Source organism: Pristiophorus japonicus, chromosome 13, assembly GCF_044704955.1.
Source record: "Pristiophorus japonicus isolate sPriJap1 chromosome 13, sPriJap1.hap1, whole genome shotgun sequence".
Lineage (NCBI taxonomy): Eukaryota > Metazoa > Chordata > Chondrichthyes > Pristiophoridae > Pristiophorus > Pristiophorus japonicus.
The window spans coordinates 195,366,996-195,394,565 of record NC_091989.1 but is presented as its reverse complement, the minus strand read 5'-3'; the positions used below and the strand labels follow the sequence as shown (position 1 = coordinate 195,394,565).

The 27,570-nt window shown below is 52.6% G+C and overlaps 1 protein-coding gene across 1 annotated transcript; it reads right to left on the bottom strand.

The window, feature by feature from the left end:
- On the bottom strand, nt 1-27,570 carry LOC139278235 (large neutral amino acids transporter small subunit 2-like). Its single transcript, XM_070896877.1, has 10 exons — nt 27,341-27,570; nt 26,275-26,426; nt 15,808-15,933; nt 13,939-14,092; nt 13,400-13,523; nt 12,509-12,612; nt 10,539-10,635; nt 8,401-8,550; nt 5,664-5,841; nt 1-230 (listed from the first exon to the last, which is right to left on the bottom strand). Exons 1-10 carry the CDS (start codon nt 27,568-27,570, stop codon nt 1-3), a joined length of 1,545 nt encoding a protein of 514 aa, XP_070752978.1.

Sequence of the window (27,570 nt, the reverse complement as noted above, 5' to 3'; positions counted from 1 at the left end):
TTATTTTTTCCTTTTTTGTTTTTTGGCAAAACATTTGCTACTGTCCTTGTTGTTTGTCACGGTTTGGTGACAGCTGGTTTGCAGTAGTCTGGAGCACGGTCCAGGCCCGAGGTCGGCTATGCCGCTCGGTACTTTTGTATTCAGGGGCAGAGGTCGGCCATTCTCCTCTGGAGTCTCCTCCTGTGGGTAAACCACAAAACACAACTTCTGGCCGGCAAACGTCGTTGATTCTGAAAAAGAACACAACAGCTGGATCAAAACATAACAAGAATTAGGAGCAGGAGTCGGCCATTCGGCCCCATCTTCTACCTGAATATATTTAAGAGGGAGATAGATAGATTTTCAGACACAAAAAGGCATTAAGGGGTATGGGGAAAAAGCAGGAATATGGTGTTGAGTTAGAGGATCAGCCATGATCATATTGAATGGCGGTGCAGACTCGAAGGGCCGAATGGCCTACTACTGCTCCTATTTTCTTTGTTTCTACCTCAACTCCACTTTTCTGCACTGTCCCCGTATTCCTTGATTCCTGGGAGTCCAAAATCTATCGATCTGTCTTGAATATTCTCAAAGACTGAGTCTCCACAGCCCTCTGGGGCAGAGAATTCAAAAGATTCACCACCCTCTGAGTGAAGAAATTCCTCCTCATCTCAGCCCTAAATGGCCGACCCCTTATCCTGAGACTGTGACACCTCTCCAGCCCGGGGGAAACATCCTCTTAGCATCTACCCTGACAATCCCCCTCAGAATCTTGTGCGTTTCAATGAGATCACCTCTCATTCTTCTAAACTCCAGAGAGTATAGGCCCATTCTACACAATCTCTCATCATAGCACAGCCCTCTCATCCCAGGAATCAATCTAGTGACTCTCCGTTGCACCGCCTCCAAGGCAAGTGTATCCTTCCTTAGATAAGGAGACCAACACCTTGCACAGTACTCCAGGTGTGGTCTCAGCAAGGCCCTGTACAATTGTAGCTAGACTTCCTTACTCTTATACTCCAACCCTCTGACAATAAAGGCCAATGTGGCATTGGGGTCAGGGGTTAGGACAGGAAGGATTGAGACGAGGAAGCTCTCATCACACTCTGCCTCAGGTCACTGCAGTAAATACAATGGGCCCACTTTATAGAAATTTCATGAATTTCCCCTTTCTCTTAATTCCCCTCCTTTCCTTGAGGGGCGAAATTCGAGGAAATCCTAAACAGGATTTGATAGACTGGATCGAGAGAAACTATTTCCTCTGGTGGGTGGTGTCCAGAACAAGGGGACGTAACCTTAAAATTATGGCCAGGCCGTTCAGGGGTGATGACAGGAAGCACTTCCTCACACAGAGGAACATAAAGAACAGGAGGAGGCCATTCGGCCCCTTGAGCCTGTTCCAACATTCAGTTCATCATAGGCAGTGCCTACGGAGTCGAGGAAGACTTGTTTCCACTCTTAACATGAGTCCAATATGAGAACCACAGTCTCTGTCACAGGTGGGACAGACACTGGTTTGCCGCACGCTCCTTCCGCTGCCTGCGCTTGGTTTCTGCATGCTCTCGGCGACGAGACTCAAGGTGCTCAGCGCCCTCCCGGATTCACTTCCTCCACTGAGGGTGGTCTTTGGCCAGGGACTCCCAGGTGTCAGTGGGGATGTTGCACTTTATCAGGGAGGCTTTGAGGGTGTCCCTGTAACGTTTCCTCTGCCCACCTGGGGCTCGTTTTCCGTGGACGAGTTCCGAGTAGAGCGCTTGCTTTGCGAGTCTCATGTCTGGCATGTGGACAATGTGGCCTGCCCAGCGCAGCTGATCGAGTGTGGTCAGTGCTTCAATGCTGGGGATGTTGACCTGGTCGAGGATGCTAATGTTGGCTGATTTGCACCTCCACTCCATCTACCCACCTTGCTCCCTATCCCGTGATACCCTTCCCCAACAAACATCTTTCGATCTCCGTCTTGAAAGCTCCAATTGACTTGAGCTCACCCTATCACCATATCCTTCTATTCCTTTCTCCCTCTTCTCTATGTCTACCCTATCGAACCCCCTTCATCATTTTAAAGACCTCTATCAGGTCATCCCTCAGCTTTCCCTTTCCTAGAGAAAAGAGATCGGCCTGTTCCATGTTTCCTGATATACCCATCATTCTAGTAAATCTTTTCTCTCCCTCTCCAGTGCCTCTGTATCCTTTTCATAATATGAAGACCAGAACTGCACACAGTACTCTAAGCCAGGTTTTATCTTTCCCATCACCGCCCCCTCCCAGGAGTAATATTCTAACGAAGCTGTCCCCGGGAAAGGTTCTGCAGTCGACATAAGTCTTAATGAGGGAAATCTCAGCCTCCCAGTCACTGTGTCTTGTGATTAGCAGAGCTGCACTTTGTGAACCAGCCAGGAGATGGCAACTGAGAGCTGCCTGTCCAGGCCCGGCCTGAACTGGGCCCAACACCAGGCCCGGCCTGAACTGGGCCCAACACCAGGCCCGGCCTGAACTGGGCCCAACACCAGGCCCGGCCTGAACTGGGCCCAACACCAGGCCCGGCCTGAACTGGGCCCAACACCAGGCCCGGCCTGAACTGGGCCCAACACCAGGCCTGGCTCCCTTTCCCGAGGGATACAGCTCACTATCCGACAACTGACCCTGTCCAAGGTGGCATTGTGGCCAGCGTTTAAAATTAATCTGTTCTGAGGCCCATTCTCCGTTGACCTGAAGCGACAATGCTTTGGAGAGGGTGTAGAACAAGATTTTCTAAAATGGTCCCCAATAATGTTAACTCGACCGCCTCCATATCGTGAGACAAACTGTGAAAAATCCTGAGATTTGGGAAGAGACGTGAGTTGCGATTTCATTTAACCTCCAACAGGCCACAAACTCTTTACAAAAACGATATTACTGCATCTGAAAATGCTTCACAAAAAACTTTTAAAAATCTTACCCGTTATCTCCATCTTTCATCTGGTGTCCCCCCCCCACCCACTCTCCCCCCCCTCCCCCACCCACTCTCCCCCCCTCCCCCACCCACTCTCTCCCCCCCCCTCCCCCACCCACTCTCCCCCCCCCTCCTCCCACCCACTCTCCCCCCCCTCCCCCCACCCACTCTCCCCCCCCCTCCCCCCACCCTCCCCCCCCCCCCCACCCCACCCACTCTCCCCCCCCCCCACCCCACCCACTCCTCCCCCCCCCACCCCCACCCAGCTCTCCCCCCCCACCCCACCCACTCTCCCCCCCCCCTCCCCCCCACTCTCCCCCCCTCCCCCCACCTCCCCCCCTCCCCCCACCCACCTCCCCCCCCCCCACTCTCCCCCCCCCCCCACTCTCCCCCCCCACCCCCCCCACTCTCCCCCCCTCCCCACCCACTCTCCCCCCCCTCCCCCACCCACTCTCCCCCCCCCCTCCCCCACCCACTCTCCCCCCCCCTCCCCCACCCACTCTCCCCCCCCCCCTCCCCCCACCCCCCCCACCCACTCTCCCCCCCTCCCCCACCCCTCCCCCACCTCTCCCCCCCTCCCCCCACCCACTCTCCCCCCCACACCCGCTCTCCCCTCCCCCACCCGCTCTCCCCTCCACCACCCGCTCTCCCCTCCACCACCCGCTCTCCCCTCCACCACTCTCCCCTCCCCCACCCACTCTCCCCTCCCCCACCCACTCTCCCCTCCCCCACCCACTCTCCCCTCCCCTTCACCCCCACCCCACAACCCCCCTCCCCCCACCACCACCTCATCCCACTCCCCCCTGCCCTGCCCCCCCCCCCACAGTATCTACTGCGCTCTCTACCTGCCCGCGCTCTCTCTCATCCTCGCCCAATCTCTCCCCCACTCCTCTCCCTCTTTCCTTCCGTATCTCCATCCCTCTCTCTGATCTTGATGTCTTTCCCCCTCCCCATGTCTCATCCTCTCCCTCTGTCTCTCTGTCTGTACCCCATCTTCCTGTCACTCTCCCCACCCCCCCCCCCCCAATTGCACCATGACATGGCCCACAGCAGTGCGTTGTGGCCGCGGTGTTCTCACCGAGCTGGACGTGTGGGGCTCCGGATGGTGTTACGACGGGAATGGAACGATATCTCCCAGCATTGGCAGCGAGAGGGACCCCTGCGTGGAGTGTGTGGCGGAGCCCGCCCTCAGGGGCCACTCAGTGAGTCGGCAATATCACAGGCCCAGTGTAAACATGAGTTTTCTGCGGTGAATCGCGAGCTCGTGAGTTGGGGCTGAATTTTCACTAAAAATCACGTGCGGGGCGATTAAATCGCGAGAGTTGACATTACTGTGTGCCGGGGATGAGGGACTTCAGTTACGGGGATAGACTGGAGAAGCTGGGGTTGTTCTCCTTAGAGCAGAGAAGGTTAAGGGGAGACTTGATGGAGGTGTTCAACATTATGAAGGGTTTTGATAGAGTAAATAAGGAGAAACGGTTTCCAGGGGCAGGAGGGTCGGTAACCGGAGGGACACAGATTTAAGGTAATCGGCAAATGAACCAGAGGGGGAGATGAGGAGAATGTTTTTACGCAGCGAGTTGTTGTGATCGGGAACGCGCTGCCTGAAAGGGCGGTGGGAGCAGATTCAATAGTAACTTTCAAACGAGAATTGGATAAATACTTGAAGGGGAAACAGTTACAGAACTATGGGGAAAGAGTGGGGGGAGTGAGACTAATTGGATTGCCTTTTCAAAGAGCTGGCACGGGCACGATGGGCCGAATGGCCTCCTCTGCTGTATCATTCTATGATTCTATCTTGTTTTGTAAGCTATGACGGGCACACAGCCAGACTGATCCCAAGTGTAAAGGGGACAGGTGATGAGGAAAATATATCGGCCGTTCCTTCATCGTCGCTGGGTCACAATCCTGGAACTCCCTCCCTAACAGCACTGTGGGAGCACCTTCACCACACGGACTGCAGCGGTTCAAGAAGGCGGCTCACCACCACCTTCTCCAGGAGCAATTAGGGATGGGCAATAAATGCCGGCTTTGCCAGCGATGCCCACATCCCAGGAATGAATTTAAATAAAGACTCAAAGTGTAGATCCGGGATAAGGGAAGGATATTCCGGCACATTATTAAATAGGATAGTTCAGGAAATCCCAAGTTTGTTAGTCAAACTCAAACTAAGGGGGAGTGTTTTCGGGCTGTTCCCTGATCTGCCGATGGAGGAAGGCAGGATTCACCTTCAGGCCAACGATAGTTCATCAGACCGTAAACTTATAGCCGACTGTTCTCTCTCCACAGATACTGCCAAACCCACCCATCTTTCCAGCATTTTCTGCTTTTAGTTTAAATTTCCAGCATCTGTAGCACTTTGCTTTCTGTTACATTCAGAAACAGCTGGACTCTTCCATGGGGAGTGGGGGTCTCCTGGAGGGGCTTCCATGGGGGAGTGAGGGTCCCAGGGATGGGCTTCAATGGAGAGTGAGGGGTCTCTGAGGGATGGGCTTCACCCCATGGTGTACTGCAGCCTGGAGATTCCCACTGTTTCTCATTCAGAGTCGCTGCTCCGCTCATCACCTGTGACTGGTGGGCCCCCTGGCCCCAATGTGCACAGCATGTCCCTGTTAAATCTCACAACCCTTTCGCTTCAGACCCTCTCTGCCAGTGGAGACCCTTGGGCTTGGTATCTCCCACTCCTCCCAGCATTACTGCCTCCGGCAATCTGAAGCATTTTACCGTGCTCATCACCACCTCGCCCCACACTCACCAATCACATCATCAAAATACTTTGGCTTCTTATTCCATTGGATCCCGAGCAGGTAGACGGGAACACCGGTCAGTATGATGACGAGGGCAGTGCCACACACCACGGGCTCAGAGTAGAAACTGAAAACCAGCAGGAAAGCCCAGAACAGCAGGTAAACGACCGGGAACAGGAGATTCACCTGGAGGGAAAGGTGCCATAAACTGAGGCTGAAATCAGGGTCATGGGAGCAGCGTTGACAGTGAACGAGAGCAGTCTATGGGTCACTCAATAACTTGTCTCTATACATCGCCTTTAATGTAGTGAATTGTCCCAAGGTGCTTCACAGGGACATAATCCAAACAAAATTGACACCGAGCCACAAGAGGAGATATTAGGGCAGGTGACCAAAAGCTGGGTCAAAGAGGTAGGTTTCAAGGAGCATCTTAAAGGAGGAAAGAGAGGTAGAGAGGCAGAGAGGTTTAGGGAGGGAGTTCCAGAGCTTAGGACCTAGGCATCAGAAGGCAGATGGTTGAGCGATTATAATCAGGGTTGCTCAAGAGGGCAGAATTTGAGGAGCACAGATATCTCCGGGGGGGGGGGGGGCTGGAGGAGATTACAGAGATAGGGAGGGGCGAGGGCCATGGAGGGATTTGTAAACAAGGATGAGAATTTTGAAATCGAGGCGTTGCTTAACTGGGAGCCAGTGCGGGTCAGTGAGCACGGGGGTGATAGGTGAGCGGGATTTGGTGCGAGTTAGGACACAGGCAGCCGAGTTTTGGATGAGCTGAAGTTTATGTAGGGTAGAATGTGGCACTGGTCAGGAGCGTGGGAATAGTCGAGTCTGGAGTTAACAAAGGCACGGATGAGGGTTTCAGAGCAAGTGAGGCGGAGGCGGGCGATTTCACGGAGGCTGTCTTGGTAATGGAGCAGATATGGGGCCGGCAGCTCAGGACCAAGTGGGACGCCCAGGTTGCGAACAGTCCAGTTCAACCTCAGGCGCTGGCCAGGGAGGGGAATGGAGTGGCTGGGACCGCAGTCTGGCAATTTAGAGACCAGGGAGGGGTTGAGAGAAGTGGTGGTGAGGTAAAGCTGGGTGTCGTCAGCGTACATGCGGAAATTGACGCTGTGTTTCCAGATTATGTCACCAAGGAGCAGCATGTAGATGAGAAATAGGAGGGGGCCATGGATAGATCCTTGGGGGACACCAGAGGTAACGGTGCAGGATGGGAAGAGAAGCCGTCAGAGGTGATTCTCTGTCTAGGTTTAGATGGATAAGATTGGAACCAGGCGAGTGCAGTCCCACCCAGCTGGACGATGGTGGAGGGCTGTTGGAGAAGGATAGAGTGGTCAACTGTGTCAAAGGCTGCAGACAAGTCAAGAAGGATAATTGACAAAAGAACCAGAGGGAAGATGAGGAGAAACTGGTTCACGCAGCGAGTTATTGTGATCTGGAATGCGCAGCCTGAAAGGGCGGTGGGAGCAGATTCAATAGTAACTTTCATAAGGGAATTGGTTCAATACTTGCAGGGGAAAAATTACAGGGCCATGGGGAAAGAGCTGTGGAGTGGGACTAATTGGATGGCCCTTTCACAGATATGATTGGCCGAATGGCCTCCTTCTGTGCTATATGACTCTATATACTAGCTTTAACGTAAAGCATCCCAAGACACTTTGTAGGAATGTCATCAGAGACGAATATTTGACACCAACCCACATAAGGAGATATTAGGAAAGGTGACCAAATGCACCATCATAGAGGTATGATACAGGGCTACGGGGAGAGCGTGGGATTGATACAGGGCTACGGGGTGAGCGTGGGATTGATACAGGGCTACGGGGAGAGCGTGGGATTGATACAGGGCTACGGGGAGAGCGTGGGATTGATACAGGGCTACGGGGAGAGCGTGGGATTGATACAGGGCTACGGGGAGAGCGTGGGGTTGATACAGGGCTATGAGGAGAGAGCAGGGCAGTGGGATTAGTTTGGGATTGATACAGGGCTATGGGGAGAGAGCGGGGCAGTGGGATTAGTTTGGGATTGATACAGGGCAATGAGGAGAGAGCGGGGCAGTGGGATTAGTTTGGGATTGATACAGGGCTATGGGGAGAGAGCGGGGCAGTGGGATTAGTTTGGGATTGATACAGGGCTATGAGGAGAGAGCGGGGCAGTGGGATTAGTTTGGGGATTGATACAGGGCTATGGGGAGAGAGCGGGGCAGTGGGATTAGTTTGGGGATTGATACAGGACTATGGGGAGAGAGCGGGGCAGTGGGATTAGTTTGGGATTGATACAGGGCTATGGGGAGAGAGCGGGGCAGTGGGATTAGTTTGGGGATTGATACAGGGCTATGGGGAGAGAGCGGGGCAGTGGGATTAGTTTGGGATTGATACAGGACTATGGGGAGAGAGCGGGGCAGTGGGATTAGTTTGGGATTGATACAGGGCTATGGGGAGAGAGCGGGGCAGTGGGATTAGTTTGGGATTGATACAGGACTATGGGGAGAGAGCGGGGCAGTGGGATTAGTTTGGGATTGATACAGGGCTATGGGGAGAGAGCGGGGCAGTGGGATTAGTTTGGGATTGATACAGGGCTATGAGGAGAGAGCGGGGCAGTGGGATTAGTTTGGGGATTGATACAGGGCTATGGGGAGAGAGCGGGGCAGTGGGATTAGTTTGGGATTGATACAGGGCTATGAGGAGAGAATGAAATGTTAGAGAGGAAGTAGCGCTGGAGATGAGACAGGAAATGCTTACCGACCTTAATTGGCCTGTGAAGGTTGGGCTTCTTCCATCGGAGAACGAGGAGAGCGGTGACGGTGATTCCGTAGCACAGGTAGTTGATGAACACGACGTAATTTATCAGCGTGTAAATATCCCCAATAATCAGCATCAACAGTGAGGTGACGCACTGGTGGAGGGAAAGGACCCAAAGCATTGGAGTGAGGAACAGAGGTCAGTGTAACACCGATAACCCACACCCCTCACTGTAACACACTGATATACCCCACACCCCTCACTGTAACACACTGATATACCCCACACCCCTCACTGTAACACACTGATATACTCCACACCCCTCACTGTAACACACTGATATACTCCACACCCCTCACTGTAACACACTGATATACCCCACACCCCTCACTGTAACACACTGATATACCCCACACCCCTCACTGTAACACACTGATATACCCCACACCCCTCACTGTAACACACTGATATACTCCACACCCCTCACTGTAACACACTGATATATTCCACACCCCTCACTGTAACACACTGATATACCCCACACCCCTCACTGTAACACACTGATATACCCCACACCCCTCACTGTAACACACTGATATACCCCACACCCCTCACTGTAATACACTGATATACCCCACACCCCTCACTGTAACACACTGATATACCCCACACCCCTCACTGTAACACACTGATATACCCCACACCCCTCACTGTAACACACTGATATACCCCACACCCCTCACTGTAACACACTGATATACCTCACACCCCTCACTGTAACACACTGATATACCCCACACCCCTCACTGTAACACTGATATACCCCACACCTCTCACTGTAACACTGATATACCCCACACCCCTCACTCTAATACTCTGATATACCCCAAATACCTCACTGTAACACTGACTAACATATGCAAAGTGCTTTAAAGCCACTGAAGTACTTTTGAAGTGCAGTCACTGTTCTAATGTCGGAAAAACAGCAATGTGATGATGACCAGATAATCTATGTTAGTGATGTTGGTTGAGGGATAAATATTAGCCAGGACACCAGAGATACGTCCACTGCTCTTCTTCGAATAGTGCCGTGAGATCTTATACATCTACCCGAGAGGGTGGGTAGTGATTCGGTTAAACATTTAATCAGAAACAGGGCATCTCCGACAGCACAGTGCTCTCTCCGTACTGCCCCTCCGACAGTGCAGTGCTCCCTCAGTACTACCCCTCCGACAGTGTGACGCTCCCTCAGTACTGGCCCTCCGACAGCACAATGCTCCTTCCGTACTGCCCCTCCGACAGTGCAGTGCTCCCTCAGTACTGCCCCTCCGACAGTGCAGTGCTCCCTCAGTACTACCCCTCCGACAGTGTGGCGCTCCCTCAGTACTGCCCCTCCGACAGTGCGGTGCTCCCTCAGTACTGCCCCTCCGACAGTGCGGCGCTCCCTCAGTACTGCCCCTCCGACAGTGCGGCGCTCCCTTAGTACTGCCCCTCCGACAGTGTGGCGCTCCCTCAGTACTGCCCCTCCGACAGTGCGGTGCTCCCTCAGTACTGCCCCTCCGACAGTGCGGCGCTCCCTTAGTACCGCCCCTCCGACAGCGCAGTATGGCGCTCCCTTAGTACCGCCCCTCCGACAGTGCGGCGCTCCCTCAGTACTGCCCCTCCGACAGTGCGGCACTTCCTCAGTACTGCCCCTCCGACAGTGCGGCGCTCCCTTAGTACTGCCCTCCGACAGTGCGGCGCTCCCTCAGTACTGCCCCTCCGACAGTGCAGCACTCCCTCAGTACTGCCCCTCCGACAGTGCAGCACTCCCTCAGTACTGCCCCTCCGACAGTGCAGCTCTCCCTCAGTACTGCCCCTCCGACAGTGCGGCACTTCCTCAGTACTGCCCCTTCGACAGTGCGGCACTCCCTCAGTACCACACTGGCAGTTTTAGCCTGGATTCTGTGCTGCAGATTCTGGAGTGGGATTTGAAGCCACGCCCTTCTGACTCAGGCGAGAGTGCTGCCCACTGAGCCACGGCTGACAATCTGTTAGAAGTGACACGGGTCATTCCGTCTGTTAGTTGTGGACAGCTGGCCTCTGGGAAGAGTCGGGAGGGTATGATTTAAATGTTAGTGAGCCGGATTCAATCTTCCTTACGGAGCAGAGGAGCGCCGGGATCGGTGTGCAACGTTTCATGTGGATCATCGTCAGCAGACTCGGCAGGTGACCCTCGCGGGCTCCGGCATAGCACAGTCTGAAACACAGAGTCACGTGAGACATCACAGCATCCCGTACACACTCCCAGCGCAGGTTAGATACAGAGTAAAACTCCCTCTACACTGTCCCATCAAACACTCCCAGGGCAAGTACAGGGGGTTAGATACAGAGTAAAGCTCCCTCTACACTGTCCCATCAAACACTCCCAGGGCAGGTACAGGGGGTTAGATACAGAGTAAAACTCCCTCTACACTGTCCCATCAAACACTCCCAGGGCAGGTACAGCACGGGGTTAGATACAGAGTAAAGCTTCCCCTACACTGTCCCAAACAATCCCAGGTTCAGCTCGGGATTAGAGTGCATGACCTCTCCAATGACCTCATCTAAGACCGTGGCCTTTGGTATTTAAGGTTTGGGGGCCAGACTAGTGATCGCTCCCTGGGCCCGACCCACCCTCGGTTGGGTTTACCCAGAGGCCGAGTTTCCCAGAGAAGTGATGGGATTGGAGGGAAATGCACTGGGCCCTGGGCCCTGGGCCCTGCCCTCTGACCCCATTGACCTGCAGGGAACGGATAGCGTCGCCAACTCTGGAGGTTTCATCAGCTGACCTGCCGCCTACACTCTCCCGCCATTGGTCGCTCCCAGAGACAATTGCAGAGCCAAAAGACTCTTTGTTAATCAATTGGATGATTTCGGACCATCTCCAAAAGAGCCTTTCTCCCCCCAAACTCCAATACTATTATAATAAATAAAAGTGTTCAGTGCAAATGAAAAAAAGAAGTTGTTTTGATTGACCACTGCTTGTTCTCATGGGTTTAGCTCTCAGTGGCCTGAAAATTGATCTGCAATTCCTGGAGAATTCAGGCCCATCCTGGGGGGGGGGGGGGGGGTGACGGCCCACGGGGGGGAGGGCAGGGGGTGGGGGTTGGGGGCAGAGTGGTTTGGCACCATCATTCCTGTGGGGGGAGGTCCCTGGGGGTGGAGATTCCTGGGGGGGGTTCCCTGGGGGAGAGGTCCCAGGGGTGGGGGGGGGGTTCCCTGGGGAAGAGGTCCCAGGGGTGGGGGGGGTTCCCTGGGGGTTCCCTGGGGGAGAGGTCCCGGGGGTGGGGGGGGTTCCCTGGGGGAGAGGTCCCGGGGGTGGGGGGGGGGTTCCCTGGGGGTTCCCTGGGGGAGAGGTCCCAGGGGTGGGGGGGGGTTCCCTGGGGAAGAGGTCCCGGGGGTGGGTTCCCTGGGGAAGAGGTCCCGGGGGTGGGGGGGGGGGTTCCCTGGGGAAGAGGTCCCGGGGGTGGGGGGGGGTTCCCTGGGGGAGAGGTCCCGGGGGTGGGGGGGGGGTTCCCTGGGGGAGAGGTCCCGGGGGTGGGGGGGGGTTCCCTGGGGGAGAGGTCCCGGGGGTGGGGGGGGTTCCCTGGGGGAGAGGTCCCGGGGGTGGGGGGGGGTTCCCTGGGGGAGAGGTCCCGGAGGTGGGGGGGGGGGTTCCCTGGGGGAGAGGTCCCGGGGGTGGGGGGGGTTCCCTGGGGGAGAGGTCCCGGGGGTGGGGGGGGGGGTTCCCTGGGGGAGAGGTCCCGGGGGTGGGGGGGGGTTCCCTGGGGGAGAGGTCCCGGGGGTGGGGGGGGTTCCCTGGGGGAGAGGTCCCGGGGGTGGGGGGGGTTCCCTGGGGGAGAGGTCCCGGGGGTGGGGGGGGGTTCCCTGGGGGAGAGGTCCCGGGGGTGGGGGGGGGTTCCCTGGGGGAGAGGTCCCGGGGGTGGGGGGGGGGTTCCCTGGGGAAGAGGTCCCGGGGGTGGGGGGGGGTTCCCTGGGGAAGAGGTCCCGGGGGTGGGGGGGGGTTCCCTGGGGAAGAGGTCCCGGGGTTGGGGGGGGGTCCCTGTGGGGTGATGGAGGGGGGCTCCCCGGGAGGAGGTGATGATTCTGACCTGGACGAGGTGAAGAGAAAACCGTTGATCCCTCCGAACGTTGACAGGGCGACGGAGAAGGGCATGATCCACGGCATTGACCCCAATAACTTCTCCCCAAACGTCTGCGGGAACAGAAATAAAGAAAATCTTGTATTTATATAGCGCCTTTCACAGCCTCAGGATGCCCCAAAGCGCTTTACAGCCAATGAAGTGCTTTTGAAGTGCAGTCACTGTTGTAATGTGGGAAACACAGCAGCCGATCTGGCCACAGCAAGCTCCCACACACAGCAACGTGATAATGACCAAATAATCTGTTCATTGAGGGATAAATATTGGCCCCAGGCCAGCGGGGAGAACTCCCCCTGCTCTTCTTCCAAAAGTGGCCCCGGGATCTTTTATGTCCACCTGAGAGAGCAGACGGGGCCTCGGTTTAACGTCTCATCCGAAAGACGGCACCTCCGACAGCGCAACACTCCCTCAGTACTGCCCCTCCGTCAGTGCGGCACTCCCTCAATACTGCCCCTCCGACAGTGCGGCGCTCCCTCAATACTGCCCCTCCGACAGTGCGACACTCCCTCAGTACTGCCCCTCCGACAGTGCGGCACTCCCTCAGTACTGCCCCTCCGACAGCGCGGTGCTCCCTCAGTACTGCCCCTCCGACAGTGCGGCACTCCCTCAGTACTGCCCCTCCGACAGTGCGGCACACCCTCAGTACTGCCCCTCCGACAGTGCGGCACTCCCTCAGTACTGCCCCTCCGACAGCGCGGTGCTCCCTCTGCAGGGAAGCGGGAGGAGGAGGGGGTATTCCCCCGACCAGAGGAGATACCGTTTACCCCTCTGTGGTGCTGTGGGACGGGAGCCTGCTGGAATGGCTCCAGCTGACCACGCACGGTGAGGAGCTTGACTTACGACGGCCACAGCTCCCGAGTCCAGCAGCTCCTGCGGGTTCATGGCCGTCACGTAGGCCACGTTGGAGAACACATACACAAAGGTCACCAGCGGGATGGAGATGAAGATGGCACGAGGAATATTCCTGGAAGAAAGATTTGAAAAATATTTGAGATTATTCTGCAGCATTGGGAAAGCACAAGAAATACAGAATGAAAGATCTTGCATTTATATAGCGCCTTTCACATAAGAGGGAGACAGATAGATTTCTAGAAACAAAAGACATCAAGGGGTATGGGGGAAAAGCGGGAATCTGGTGTTGAGATAGAGGATCAGCCATGATCATAGTGAATGGTGCAGGCTCGAAGGGCCGAATGGCCTACTCCTGCTCCTATTTTTGATGTAACACCACCAGCAGCAGCAGGAACAGTGAGCAGGGATCGGCACCGTGTCCCGGCGGGGGGAATGACGCGGGTAACTCTACATTGCGACAGTTGTGGCAGCACTCAGACCTCCCCTCCCGCCCCCTCCCCCCCTCGCTGGGCCGGACCGGGCCCCACCTGCATGGATCAACCAATTCTTCCGTCACGTAGTTGAGGAAGTTCCAGCCGCTGTAGGAGAAGGAGCCCTGGAGGAAGGCGAGCGCGATGTGGCCAATGCCGGGCGTGCTCTGACTGTCAAAGGCATTGCTGGGCTTCAAGGCTTCATAGTGGCCTGCAGAAACAGAAAACACCACGTGGGGGTTAACACCCCGGGCACCAGAGGCTCACCGCCTGCAATACGCCCACACAGAGTACAACAAAAACGTGCATTTCTATAGCACCTTTCACAGCCCCAAGAGGTCCCAACATGATTTACAGCCAATCAATTGGTTTTGGAGTGTGACCAATGCTGTAATGTGGGAAACGCAGCAGCAAAATTTGTGCACAGCAAGCTCCCACAAACAGCAATGTGATGATGGCCAGATCATCTGTTTTAATGATGTTGGTTCAGGGATAAATATTGGCCCCAGGACATCGGGGAGATCTCCCCTGCTCTTCTTCCAAATAGTGACCATGGGATCATTTACGTCCCAGTGCTGAGGGAGTGCTGCACTGTCGGAGGGGCAGTACTGAGGGAGTGCTGCACTGTCGGAGGGGCAGTACTGAGGGAGTGCTGCACTGTTGGAGGGGCAGTACTGAGGGAGTGCTGCACTGTCGGAGGGGCAGTACTGAGGGAGTGCTGCACTGTCGGAGGGGCAGTACTGAGGGACTGCTGCACTGTCGGAGGGGCAGTACTGAGGGAGCGCCGCACTGTCGGAGGGGCAGTACTGAGGGAGCGCCGCACTGTTGGAGGGGCAGTACTGAGGGAGTGCTGCACTGTCGGAGGGGCAGTACTGAGGGAGCGCCGCACTGTCGGAGGGGCAGTACGGAGAGAGCGCCGCACTGTCGGTGGGGCAGTACTGAGGGAGCGCCGCACTGTCGGAGGGGCAGTACTGAGGGAGTGCCGCACTGTCGGAGGGGCAGTACTGAGGGAGCACTGCACTGTTAGAGGTGCCGTCTTTCAGATGAGACGTTAAACGAGGTCTGCCCTCTGGCCTCATTGTCACTCTCTGAATAAGAGTTCGTCCAGGTGTCATGGTCAATATTTATCCCCCACCCAGGGCCACGTTCCAACGCCCCGCGCCCTTCGGTTAATGGGGAGGGTCGCCACGCACTGTGCTGGGCCTCTGCTGGTCTTACCTGGGTCCCCCGGCAGTGCGGTGCCGAGACCCTCGAGACCCCCGGGCAGCGTGGTGAGAAGACCCCAGCCCGAGGGGAAGTGCAGGCGGGACGGTGATGGGCCGGACCACCAAAGGGAGGCAGAGGTCGTGTTGACCAGCCGACGCGGCCCACCTCCCTGTGACCTGCGGCCCGCCCGTGGATGTGCGCCCGGTTCGCGAGGCGCGAGGCTGTCGCTGGCACCGTCACCGCTGGTAGTGCGGCGGCCCGGAGCGTTACTGTGGCAACACCTCTAACACCCGCGCGATTCCATAAGAACCGGTAGCGCCCCCCGAAGGCACGACCGGGCAATCTCAACCCCGGCACGTTGGAATGTTCCCGCTATAACCTCCTCCCTTCCTGTACCAATACAGACAATTCCTTCGGCACCCCTCCACCAAATCCCACAATATTTATGATCTACACGGGTTCCCAGTCCGGCAACGCCTCGATTTCAAAATTATCCTCGTTCTTTTCAAATCCCTCCATGGCCTCGCCCCTCCGTATCTCTGTAACTCCTCCAACCCCCCCCCGAGATGTCTGCGCTACTCCAATTCGGGCTGCTTGTCGATCTCCTGATTATAATCGCTCAACCATTGGTGGCCATGCCTTCTGCTATCTGATGTTAGATAGATGTTAGCTAAACTCCCCGATGTTTCAGACTTCTTCTGTGAGGAACATGTCCTTTACCTTTGCAGATCTGCACAAACCCGACCACAATGATGAGTCCGAGGGCCAGGAGTTTCCCCGCGGTGAAGAGGTCCTGTACTCTGGTCACCCATCGCACACTGAAACAGTTCACCCAGGTCAGCAACACTGCGGGAAGAGGAATTGAGTGAGTGGCGATCAAACCCTTCGATACATTACTCTGTATCTAACCCGAGCTGTACCTGCGCTGGGAGTGTTTGATGGGACAGCGTAGAGGGATCTTTACTCTGTATCTAACCCCGTACTATATCTGCCCTGGGAGTGTTTGATGGGACAGTATAGAGGGAGCTTTACTCTGTATCTAACCCCGTGCTGTACCTGCCCTGGGAGTGTTTGATGGGACAGTGTAGAGGGAGCTTTACTCTGTATCTAACCCCGTACTATATCTGCTCTGGGAGTGTTTGATGGGACAGTGCAGAGGGAGCTTTACTCTGTATCTAACCCCGTGCTGTACCTGCGCTGGGAGTGTTTGATGGGACAGTGTAGAGGAAGCTTTACTCTGTATCTAACCCATGCTGTACCTGCCCTGGGAGTGTTTGATGGGACAGTGTAGAGGGAGTTTTTCTCTGTATCTAACCCCGTGCTGTATCTGCTCTGGGAGTGTTTGATGGGACAGTGTAGAGGGAGCTTTACGCTGTATCTAACTCGGGCTGTACCTGCCCTGGGAGTGTTTGATGGGACAGTGTAGAGGGAGCTTTACTCTGTATCTAACCCGTGCTGTACCTGCGCTGGGAGTGTTTGATGGGACAGTGTAGAGGGAGCTTTACTCTGTATCTAACCCGTGCTGTACCTGCGCTGGGAGTGTTTGATGGGACAGTGTAGAGGGAGCTTTACTCTGTATCTAACCCCCTGTACCTGCCCTGGGAGTGTTTGATGGGACAGTGTAGAGGGAGCTTTACTCTGTATCTAACCCATGGTTATTCCAAACTGACATTTATTCATAACCTTTGTAAGAATTTGGCAAAAAGAGACTTTTGGACATTGCTTGGACATATTTTCTGTTACTGCAGAGAAGCAGACAGCACTGACTTGTGGTCGGTCCAAATATGCCCCACAGGAATACACATCAGCTGCGCGGGGATGGGTTAATGGCTGAACGCAGGAACATCATGGTTGATGGGCGCCTTTTGTCATGGAATGGGAACCCATCAGTGAGACATTATGTAAAGTGGCCGGTGTTTCAGGCCATCGAAAGACAAAAGAAAGCTATTCGACCACAGACTTGACCAAGCCGCATATCGAGGTACAGCCCAGTAACAAAGAGACAGGCTGGAGATGTGTCTTGCTTTTCAGTTGCACAGCCTCAAGGAAAGAACAGTTGAACTTTTGGCACAAGGAGCAGCATTTTTCAGGTATAAGAGACGGCAGTTGCAGCCATCTCTCTCTCTCTCTCTCTCTCTCTCTCTCTCTCGTGCTCCTCTCTTCTACGCCTGCTCGCTTCGCTCAACGCACAAGGACTGAGCAGTCCGTCTGGGATGGAGAGAAGAAACACCATTGACGAGCAAAGGGAGCCTCGTTACTTCGACTGGGAAGCTGGCCTTGAGACTGGACTGGAGCACCACAGACTGGTACAGACCCAGAGGATACGCCTCATCGGGAGAAGCAGCGAGTAAGTCAGAGGGGGTAATTGGTGAGCATTGATCCCAGCCCGCACATCTTTAAGACCACCGCATAGTGTGAAGGGGTGCCGTGTGTCCCAACCAAGTCTTAAGGGTTTTAGTGGGAGGTTTTTGCACGGATCGGAAGCGTACGCACGATTCTGTTGAACAGATTTCAGAGGTGCAATTTTGAATCTGAGCAGGGGTGTTTTAGACGAGGGTACTTCACGTTAGGGGCCTGTTCAGACGGGCCAGACTGTGTGTTGTACTGTGTTTGTTTTACACCACCAGGGTGTATTTTACTGGGTGCATGTGTGTGCTTTAACTTGAATAAAAGCACTGTGACAGTTGAGACCGAAAGATCTGTCTATGACTGTATATTACAGTTCACCACTATAATTCTGGTGTCTAGAACTGTTGTAAGAGGGGGTGATTCGAAACCACCACGGGCAAAACCACTTTTTAAGGGATGAATTGACAATGAAATGTGTTTATCGGTAGTCGACTATATGATTATTGTTCTCCAGACGGGGCCTGACTGAGGCTGTGTACAACTGAAGCATAACTTCCACCTCTTTGTATTCCAGCCTATTTCAGATAAAGGCCAACGTTCCATTAGCCTTTTTGATCACTTTTTGTACCCATACAATAGCTTTTAATGATTTGTGTACCTGGGCAGCCAAATCTCTTTGCCCCTCCATATTCCTTGTCTCTCATCATTAAGAAATGATTCTGATTTGTCTTACTTGGATCCAAGGTGGTGACTTCACACTTCCTCACATTGAATTCCATCACCACAGGTTTGCCCTCTCACTGAATCTATGTCCCTTTGTAACTTCCTGCTCCATCTACAAAACTAACTGTGCCTCCTAACTTGGTGCCATCTGCAAACTTGGATACACAACTCCATTCCTTCATCTAAAATCACTGATAATTGTGGTGAAATGCTGAGGCCCCAGTAGAGATCCCTGGGGAACACCACTTGTCACAGTACATTCCCTTTATTCCTACTTCCAACCAATTACCAATCCATGTCACAAGGTTACCTCCAATTCCATGTGCTTTCATTTTTGTTAATAGAAACATAGAAACATAGAAACATAGAAAATAGGTGCAGGAGTAGGCCATTCGGCCCTTCGAGCCTGCACCGCCATTCAATGAGTTCATGGCTGATCATTTTTGCAACTTCAGTACCCCATTCCTGCTTTTTCTCCATACCCCTTGATCCCTTTAGCCGTAAGGGCCACATCTAACTCCCTTTTGAATATATCTAACGAACTGGCCTCAACAACTTTCTGTGGTAGAGAATTGCACAGGTTCACAACTCTCTGAGTGAAGACGTTTCTCCTCATCTCGGTCCTAAATGGCTTACCTCTTATCCTTAGACTGTGACCCCTGGTTCTGGACTTCCCCAACATCGGGAACATTCTTCCTGCATATAACCTGTCCAATCCAGTCAGAATTTTATATGTTTTTATGAGATCCCCTCTCATTCTTCTAAATTCCAGTGAGTATAAGCCTTATTGATCCAGTCTTTCTTCATATGTCAGTCCTGCCATCCCGGGAATCAGTCTGGTGAACCTTCGCTACACTCTCTCAATAGCAAGAATGTCCTTCCTCAGATTAGCAGACCAAAACTGCACACAATACTCAAGGTGAGGCTTCACTGCAGCAAGACCTCCCTGTTCCTATACTCAAATCCCGTCGCTATGAAGGCCAGCATGCCATTTACCTTCTTTACTGCCTGCTGTACCTGCATGCCTACCTTCAATGACTGATATACCATGACACCCAAGTCTCGTTGCACCTCCCCTTTTACCAATCTGTCATCATTCAGATAATAATCTGCCTTCCTGTTTTTGCCACCAAAGTGGATAACCTCACACTTATCCACATTATACTGCATCTGCTATGCATTTGCCCACTCACCTAACCTGTTCAAGTCACCCTGCAACCTCCTCACAGCTCACACTACCACCCAGCTTAGTGTCATCTGCAAACTTGAAGATATTACATTCAATTCCTTCGTCTAAATCATTAATGTATATTGTAAATAGCTGGGGTCCCAGCACTGAACCCTGCGGCACCCCACTAGTCACTGGCTGCCATTCTGAAAAGGACCCATTTATTCCCATTCTTTGCTTCCTGTCTGCCAACCAGTTCTCTATCCATGTCAATACATTACCCTCAATACCATGTGCCTTCATTTTGCACACTAATCTCTTGTGTGGGACTTTGTCAAAAGCCTTTTGAAAATCCAAATACACCACATCCACTGGCTCTCCCTTGTCCACTCTGCTAGTTACATCCTCAAAAAATTCTAGAAGATTTGTCAAGCATGATTTCCTTTTCATAAATCCATGCTGACTTGGACTGATCCTGTCACTGCTTTCCAAATGCGCTGCTATTTCATCTTTAATAATTGATTTCAACATTTTCCCCACGACCAATGTCAGGCTAACCGGTTTATAATTCCCTGTTTTCTCTCTCCTTCCTTTTTTAAAAAGTGGGGTTACATTAGCTACCCTCCAATCCATAGGACTGAACCAGAGTCTATAGAATGTTGGAAAATGATCACCAATGCATCTACTATTTCTAGGGCCACTTCCTTAAGTACTCTGGGATGCAGACTATCAGGCCCTGGGGATTTATCAGCCTTCAGTCCCTTCAATTTCCCTATCACCATTTCCTGACTAATAAGGATTTCCCTCAGTTCCCTCTTCTCACTAGACCCTCGGTCCCCTAGTATTTTCGGGAGGTTATTCGTGTCTTCCTTAGTGAAGACAGAACCAAATTATCTGTTCAGTTGGTCTGCCATTTCTTTGTTCCCCATTATGAATTCCCCTGATTCTGACTGCAAGGGACCTACATTAGTCTTCACTAATCTTTTTCTCTTCACATAGCTATAGAAGCTTTTGCAGTCAGTTTTTATGTTCCCAGCAAGCTTCCTCTCATACTCTATTTTGCCCCTCCTAATTAAACCCTTAGTCCTCCTCTGCTGAATTCCAAATTTCTCCCAGTCCTCAGGTTTGCTGCTTTTTCTGGCCAATTTATATGCCTCTTCCTTGGATTTAACACTCCCTAATTTCCCTTGTTAGCCTCGGTTGAGCCACCTTCCCATTTTTATTCTTACGCCAGACAGAACTTGATCAAATGCCTCTGGAAATCCATATAGATACCATCCGTAGACACTCCCTTATCCACCAGGCTCATCATCATAGGCAGTCCCTCGAAATCAGGATAACTTGCTTCCATGCCAAAAAAGGACGAGTTCACAGGTGTTTCAATGAAGGACCTGAACTACATGTTGAAGGGTGGAAGATGCCTGTGCGTGGATTTTTTTAACAGGAGATGGCCGTTGCACACCAGCCACCACACGGGCTTGACAGATGGGCATGGTCTTGGTCCAGTGGCAAGGATTAACCAAGAAGACTGGAGACCAGCTCTGCTGCACGGACCTAGTGCGCTCACATATCTCAGACTGGACTGGCCCGCGCTGCCCCAGAGCCCCTGGCCCCGAACTCACGCCTCCCCTGGGCCCCGATCACGTCCCTCCACAGTCTCTCGCCGCTCCTGCTGTGTCTGCCCACGCTCCAATCACCGACCTGGACCTTGCTGACATCACTCTTCACTGCCGCTATCCACCAGGCTAGTGACATCCTCAAAACATTCAACTAGATTAGGTAGACATGCTCTACCCTTCACAGATCCGTGCTCTCTTTGATCAGTCGATAACTGTCCCAGTCGTCAGCCACTCTGTCTCTGGTTTTGAGGGTGGGTTGGGCTCGGTGAGCACAAGCAGAGATTGCGGGGTGAGGAGGCCTCGTCACCATAACCTCCATCAGCGTCGCTCCCGAGCCCGAGTGCAGCACTGGTGAGCGGGGGATCACCACAGTATCGACCCAGGGGTCCTTCCCCCCACGTTCAGGCAAGGGGTGGGCTGGGCGGGTAACTGTCTTCATCATCGAGATCCCCTCCCCACAGGTCCGGCCTGGGTGGGGTAAGGGGGCACTGCCCCCTGTGTCCACTCATGGCCCCCGGTCTCTCTGTCCCAGTCAGTCACTCTCCCCCCTGCCCCGGCCCACTCATACTTGCCTTGGAGGTGGTGCAACGAAGGTTCACTAGATTGATTCCTGGGATGAGAGGACTGTCCTATGATGAGAGATTGTGTAGAATGGGCTTTTACTCTCTGGAGTTTAGAAGAATGAGAGGTGATCTCATTGAAACATATGCGCTAGTCAGGGGGATTGACAGGGTAGATGCAGGGAGGATGTTTCCCCCGGGCTGGAGAATCCAGAACCAGGGGTCACAGTCTCAGGATAAGGGGTCGGCCATTTAGGACTGAGATGAGGAGAAACTTCTTCACTCAGAGGGTGGTGAATCTTTGGAATTCTCTGCCCCAGAGGGCTGTGGAGACTCAGTCTCTGAGTATATTCAAGGCTGAGATCGAGGGAGTCTAGGGGAATCATGGGACATGGGGATTGGGCAGGAAAGTGGAGTTGAGGTCAATGATCAACCATGACCTTATTGAATGGCTCGAGGGGCCGAATGGTCGACTCCTGCTGCTAATTCTGATGTATTTGCAATCTCCACACCTATTTCTCTCAATACCCTGGGGATGTAAACCTTCAGTTGCAGCAGATTTGTCCAACTTAAGTTCCATTACCATTTAACAATTTATATGAGATGGGCTAAGTGTGTCTGCACATTGAGTGAACTAGGAGTGGACAAGGCAGCTCGCGTTCCTCTTCTCTGCTCAGGTCCGGCCGCCCGAGAGTTACATAAGAACATCAGAACATAAGAATTAGGAACAGGAGTAGGCCATCTAGCCCCTCGAGCCTGCTCCGCCATTCAACAAGATCATGGCTGATCTGGCCGTGGACTCAGCTCCACTTACCCGCCCGCTCCCCGTAACCCTTAATTCCCTTATTGGTTAAAAATCTCTCTATCTGTGATTTTAATACATTCAATGAGCTAGCCTCAACTGCTTCCTTGGGCAGAGAATTCCACAGATTCACAACCCTCTGGGAGAAGAAATTCCTTCTCAACTCGGTTTTAAATTGGCTCCCCGTATTTTGAGGCTGTGCCCCCTAGTTCTAGTCTCCCCGACCACTGGAAACAACCTCTCTGCCTCTATCTTGTCTATCTCTTTCATTATTTTAAATGTTTCTATAAGATCACCCCTCATCCTTCTGAACTCCAACGAGTAAAGACCCAGTCTACTCAATCTATCATCATAAGGTAACCCCCTCATCTCCGGAATCAGCCGAGTGAATTGTCTCTGTACCCCCTCCAAAGCCAGTATATCCTTCCTTCAGTAAGGTGACCAAAACTGCACGCAGTACTCCAGGTGCGGCCTCACCAATACCCTGTACAGTTGCAGCAGGACCTCCCTGCTTTTGTACTCCATCCCTCTCGCAATGAAGGCCAACATTCCATTCGCCTTCCTGATTACCTGCTGCACCTGCAAACTAACTTTTTGGGATTCATGCACAAGGACCCCCAGGTCCCTCTGCACCGCAGCATGTTGTGATCTCTCCCCATTCAAATAATATTCCCTTTTACTGTTTTTTTTTCCAAGGTGGATGACCTCACATTTTCCGACATTGTATTCCATCTGCCAAACCTTAGCCCATTCGCTTAACCTATTTAAATCTCTTTGCAGCCTCTCTGTGTCCTCTACACAACCCGCTTTCCCACTAATCTTTGTGTCATCTGCAAATTTTGTTACACTACACTCTGTCCCCTCTTCCAGGTCATCTATGTATATTGTAAACAGTTGTGGTTCCAGCATCGATCCCTGTGGCACACCACTAACCACCGATTTCCAACCCGAAAAGGACCCATTTATCCCGACTCTCTGCTTTCTGTTAGCCAGCCAATTCTCTATCCATGCTAATACATTTCCTCTGACTCCGCGTACCTTTATCTTCTGCAGTAACCTTTTGTGTGGTGCCTTTTGGAAATCTAAATACACCACATCCATCGGTACACCTCTATCCACCATGCTCGTTATATCCTCAAAGAATTCCAGTAAATTAGTTAAACATGATTTCCCCTTCATGAATCCATGTTGCGTCTGCTTGATTGCACTATTCCTATCTAGATGTCCTGCTATTTCTTCCTTAATGATAGCTTCAAGCATTTTTCCCACTACAGATGTTAAACTAACCGGCCTATAGTTACCTGCCTTTTGTCTGCCCCCCTTTTTTAAACAGAGGCATTACATTAGCTGCTTTCCAATCCGCTGGTACCTCCCCAGAGTCCAGAGAATTTTGGTAGATTATAACGAATGCATCTGCTATAACTTCCACCATCTCTTTTAATACCCTGGGATGCATTTCATCAGGACCAGGGGACTTGTCTACCTTGAGTCCCATTAGCCTGTCCAGCACTACCCCCCTAGTGATAGTGATTATCTCAAGGTCCTCCCTTCCCACATTCCCGTGACCAGCAATTTTTGGCATGGTTTTTGTGTCTTCCACTGTGAAGACCGAAGCAAAATAATTGTTTAAAGTCTCAGCCATTTCCACATTTCCCATTATTAAATCCCCCTTCTCATCTCCTAAGGGACCAACATTTACTTTAGTCACTCTTTTCCGTTTTATATATCGGTAAAAGCTTTTACTATCTGTTTTTATGTTTTGCGCAAGTTTACTTTCATAATCTATCTTTCCTTTCTTTATTGCTTTCTTAGTCATTCTTTGCTGTCGATAAAAATTCTCCCAATCTTCTATTTTCCCACTAACCTTGGCCACCTTATACGCATTGGTTTTTAATTTGATACTCTCCTTTATTTCCTTGGTTATCCATGGCTGGTTATCCCTTCTCTTACCACCCTTCTTTTTCACTGGAATATATTTTTGTTGAGCACTATGAAAAAGCTCCTTAAAAGTCCTCCACTGTTCCTCAATTGTGCCACCGTTTAGTCTGTGTTTCCAGTCTACTTTAGCCAACTCTGCCCTCATCCCACTGTAGTCCCCTTTGTTTAAGCATAGTATGCTCATTTGAGACACTACTTCCTCACCCTCAATCTGTATTACAAATTCAAACATACTGTGATCACTCATTCCAAGAGGATCTTTTACTAGGAGATCGTTTATTATTCCTGTCTCATTACACAGGACCAGATCTAAGATCGCTTGCTCCCTTGTAGGTTCTGTAACATACTGTTCTAAGAAACAATCCCGTATGCATTCTATGAATTCCTCCTCAAGGCTACCCCGTGCGATTTGATTTGACCAATCGATATGTAGGTTAAAATCCCCCATGATTACTGCCGTTCCTTTTTCACATGCCTCCATTATTTCCTTGATTATTGCCCGCCCCACCGTGAAGTTATTATTTGGGGGCCTATAAACTATGCCCACCAGTGACTTTTCCCCTTACTATCTCTAATCTCCACTCACAATGATTCAACATTTTGTTCATTAGAGCCAACATCATCTCTCACAACTGCCCTGATATCTTCCTTTATTAACAGAGCTACCCCACCTCCTTTTCCTTCATGTCTATCTTTCCGAATTGTCAGATACCCCTGTATGTTTAATTCCCAGTCTTGGCCACCCTGCAACCACGTTTCTGTAATGGCCACCAAATCATACCCATTTGTAATGATTTGTGCCGTCAACTCATTTACTTTATTTCGAATGCTGCGTGCGTTTAGGTAGAGTGTTTTAATACTAGTTTTTAAACCATGATTTTTAGTTTTAACCCCTCCTGCAGCCCCTTTATATTCATACATATTGTCCCTTCCTATCACCTTGTGGTTTACACTTACCCCAGTGTAACTCTGCTCTGTTGCCTCCTGTCTTTTGCATTCTTTCTTGACGTCCTGTTCATCTGAGCTCTCACCCACTCTAACTAGCTCAGAGCCCTCTCCTGGGTTCCGAATACTCCTCGCATTGAGGCACCGAGCTTTCAGGCTTATTACACTTTGACCCTTTAGAATTTTGCTGTACAGTGGCCCTTTTTGTTTTTTGCCTTGGGTTTCTCTGCCCTCCACTTTTACTCATCTCCTTTCTGTCTTTTGCTTTTGTCTCCATTTTGTCTCCCTCTGTCTCCCTGCATTGGTTCCCATCCCCCTGCCATATTAGTTTAACTCCTCCCCAACAGCACTAGCAAACACTCCCCCTAGGACATTGGTTCCGGTCCTGTCCAGGTGCAGACCGTCCGGTTTGTACTGGTCCCACCTCCCCCAGAACCGGTTCCAATGCCCCAGGAATTTGAATCCCTCCCTGCTGCACCACTGCTCAAGCCACGTATTCATCTGACCTATCCTGCAATTCCTACTCTGACTAGCACGTGGCACTGGTAGCAATCCCGAGATTACTACTTTTGAGGTCCTACTTTTTAATTTAGCTCCTAGCTCCTTAAATTCGTCTTGTAGGACCTCATCCTTTTTTTTTACCTATTTCGTTGGTACCAATGTGCACCACGACAACTGGCTGTTCACCCTCCCTTTTCAAAATGTTCTGCACCCGCTCCGAGATATCCTTGACCCTTGCACCAGGGAGGCAACATACCATCCTGGAGTCTTGGTTGCGGCCGCAGAAACGCCTATCTATTCCCCTTACAATTGAATCCCCTATCACTATAGCTCTCCCACTCTTTTTCCTGCCCTCCTGTGCAGCAGAGCCAGCCATGGTGCCATGAACTTGGCTGCTGCTGCCCTCCCTTGGTGAGTCATCCCCCTCAACAGTACCCAAAGCGGTGTATCTGTTTTGCAGGGGGATGACTGCAGGGGACCCCTGCACTACCTTCCTTGCACTGTTCTTCCTGCTGGTCTTCCATTCCCTAGTTGGTTGCGGAGAAACTGTCGGAATGAGCCGTGTCCGGCTGTCACACTCACGGAGGCAGACCGCGGCCAGGAGTCTTGAGGCAATGTACGGAGGCACACACGCTGGGAAGACTGGCTGCAGCACGTAACTGGAGAAGGTGAGCGCCATCACGGCCTGTGTGGTGGGATAGATGACCAGCAGGGCGCTCCACAGCACCAGGAACCTGGAGCAAAACAAGAGGCGTTATATCAACCCCGGGCACATCGCAACAACAGCACCGCACAGCCCGCTCCCACCGCCCCGTGAAGGGTTAATGCCCCGTGACCAGGGTCGCCAACCCTGGTTGGCCATTGTTCCTCGGAGGCTGCATCACATGACCTCCTGCCTCCGATAGGTTTATAACTAATAAGTGAAGGTGCTTAGAGGAAAATGGAAAAAGATCATTTATTTTATTGCTCCTGTGCTTTCTCTCCCGGGTGTTGTGAGCAGCAATCTTCTGGAGATTACTCTTCAATTCCGAAAGATCGCAGGCCAATACTGGAGGGTTGGTGACCCCTAACTGGGGCAGGGCTGGTGGTGGGGGGAGGGGTCGCTGGGACAATCTCCATCCTACTCCCACAGGGTGGGGTGGGGGGGCACCAAGAGGGGTAATTGAGGGGGAAATCAGATTGCGTGTGAGTGTGACGGCGCTCTCGTATCCCTACAGACGATCACGGAGCAGGTGGTGAGTCAGGGTCAGTGAAGAACAGGGGCGGTGATAGGGTCATGACCATCGCTCCCAGTATGCCCGGGCTCGGGGGGGGGATGGGGGGGGCGGGGGGAGAGTGGGGGAGGGGGGGAGGTGGGGGCAGGAACAATACAGTCACGGTACCTGCTCCAGATCATTATCCAATGACCTGCTGTGTGTGTGCAGACGGGCAGTGGTGCTCCGTGCAGTCGAATAGCCTGCTGACGTTCGCTGCCCAGCCTCACACCCAAAGTGTAATCACTTGGAGCCATATCCCAGTGTGGTGGGGAGAAAGCTCTGCAAATCCCCCCAATCCGCAAATACTTGGGAATTCCCACAATCCCAATACTCGGGAATTCCCCCAATGCACAAATGCCCCCAATGCACAAATGCCCCCAATGCCCAAATACCCTGGTAATCCTCCGAACACGTCCTTGACGTAGGCATAGTCTCCTCCCGACTTGGGGATCGTCACTCCGAGCTCCGCATAGCAAAGGGAGCCAATCACGGTGATTAGTCCGGCCAAGACCCAGATTATCAGAGCCAGACCCACGGAGCCTGCGTGTTCCAGGACACCTTTCGGGGAGATGAAGATTCCCGAACCGATGATGTTACCTGTGGAAAGGACACATGCTGACAT

Bases quoted from the DNA above. Each gene is read 5' to 3' on its own strand.
- LOC139278235 (XM_070896877.1), bottom strand. From the start codon at position 27,570: ATGTCAGCATGTGTCCTTTCCACAGGTAACATCATCGGTTCGGGAATC. The intron at 15,934-26,274 runs GTGAGTGTGACA...CTCTTCCCGCAG, and splicing joins CCTGGCCGCGGTCTGCCTCC to TGTTGCTGACCTGGGTGAAC. The intron at 10,636-12,508 runs GTCAGAATCATC...TCTGTGTTTCAG, and splicing joins TTTCTCTTCACCTCGTCCAG to ACTGTGCTATGCCGGAGCCC.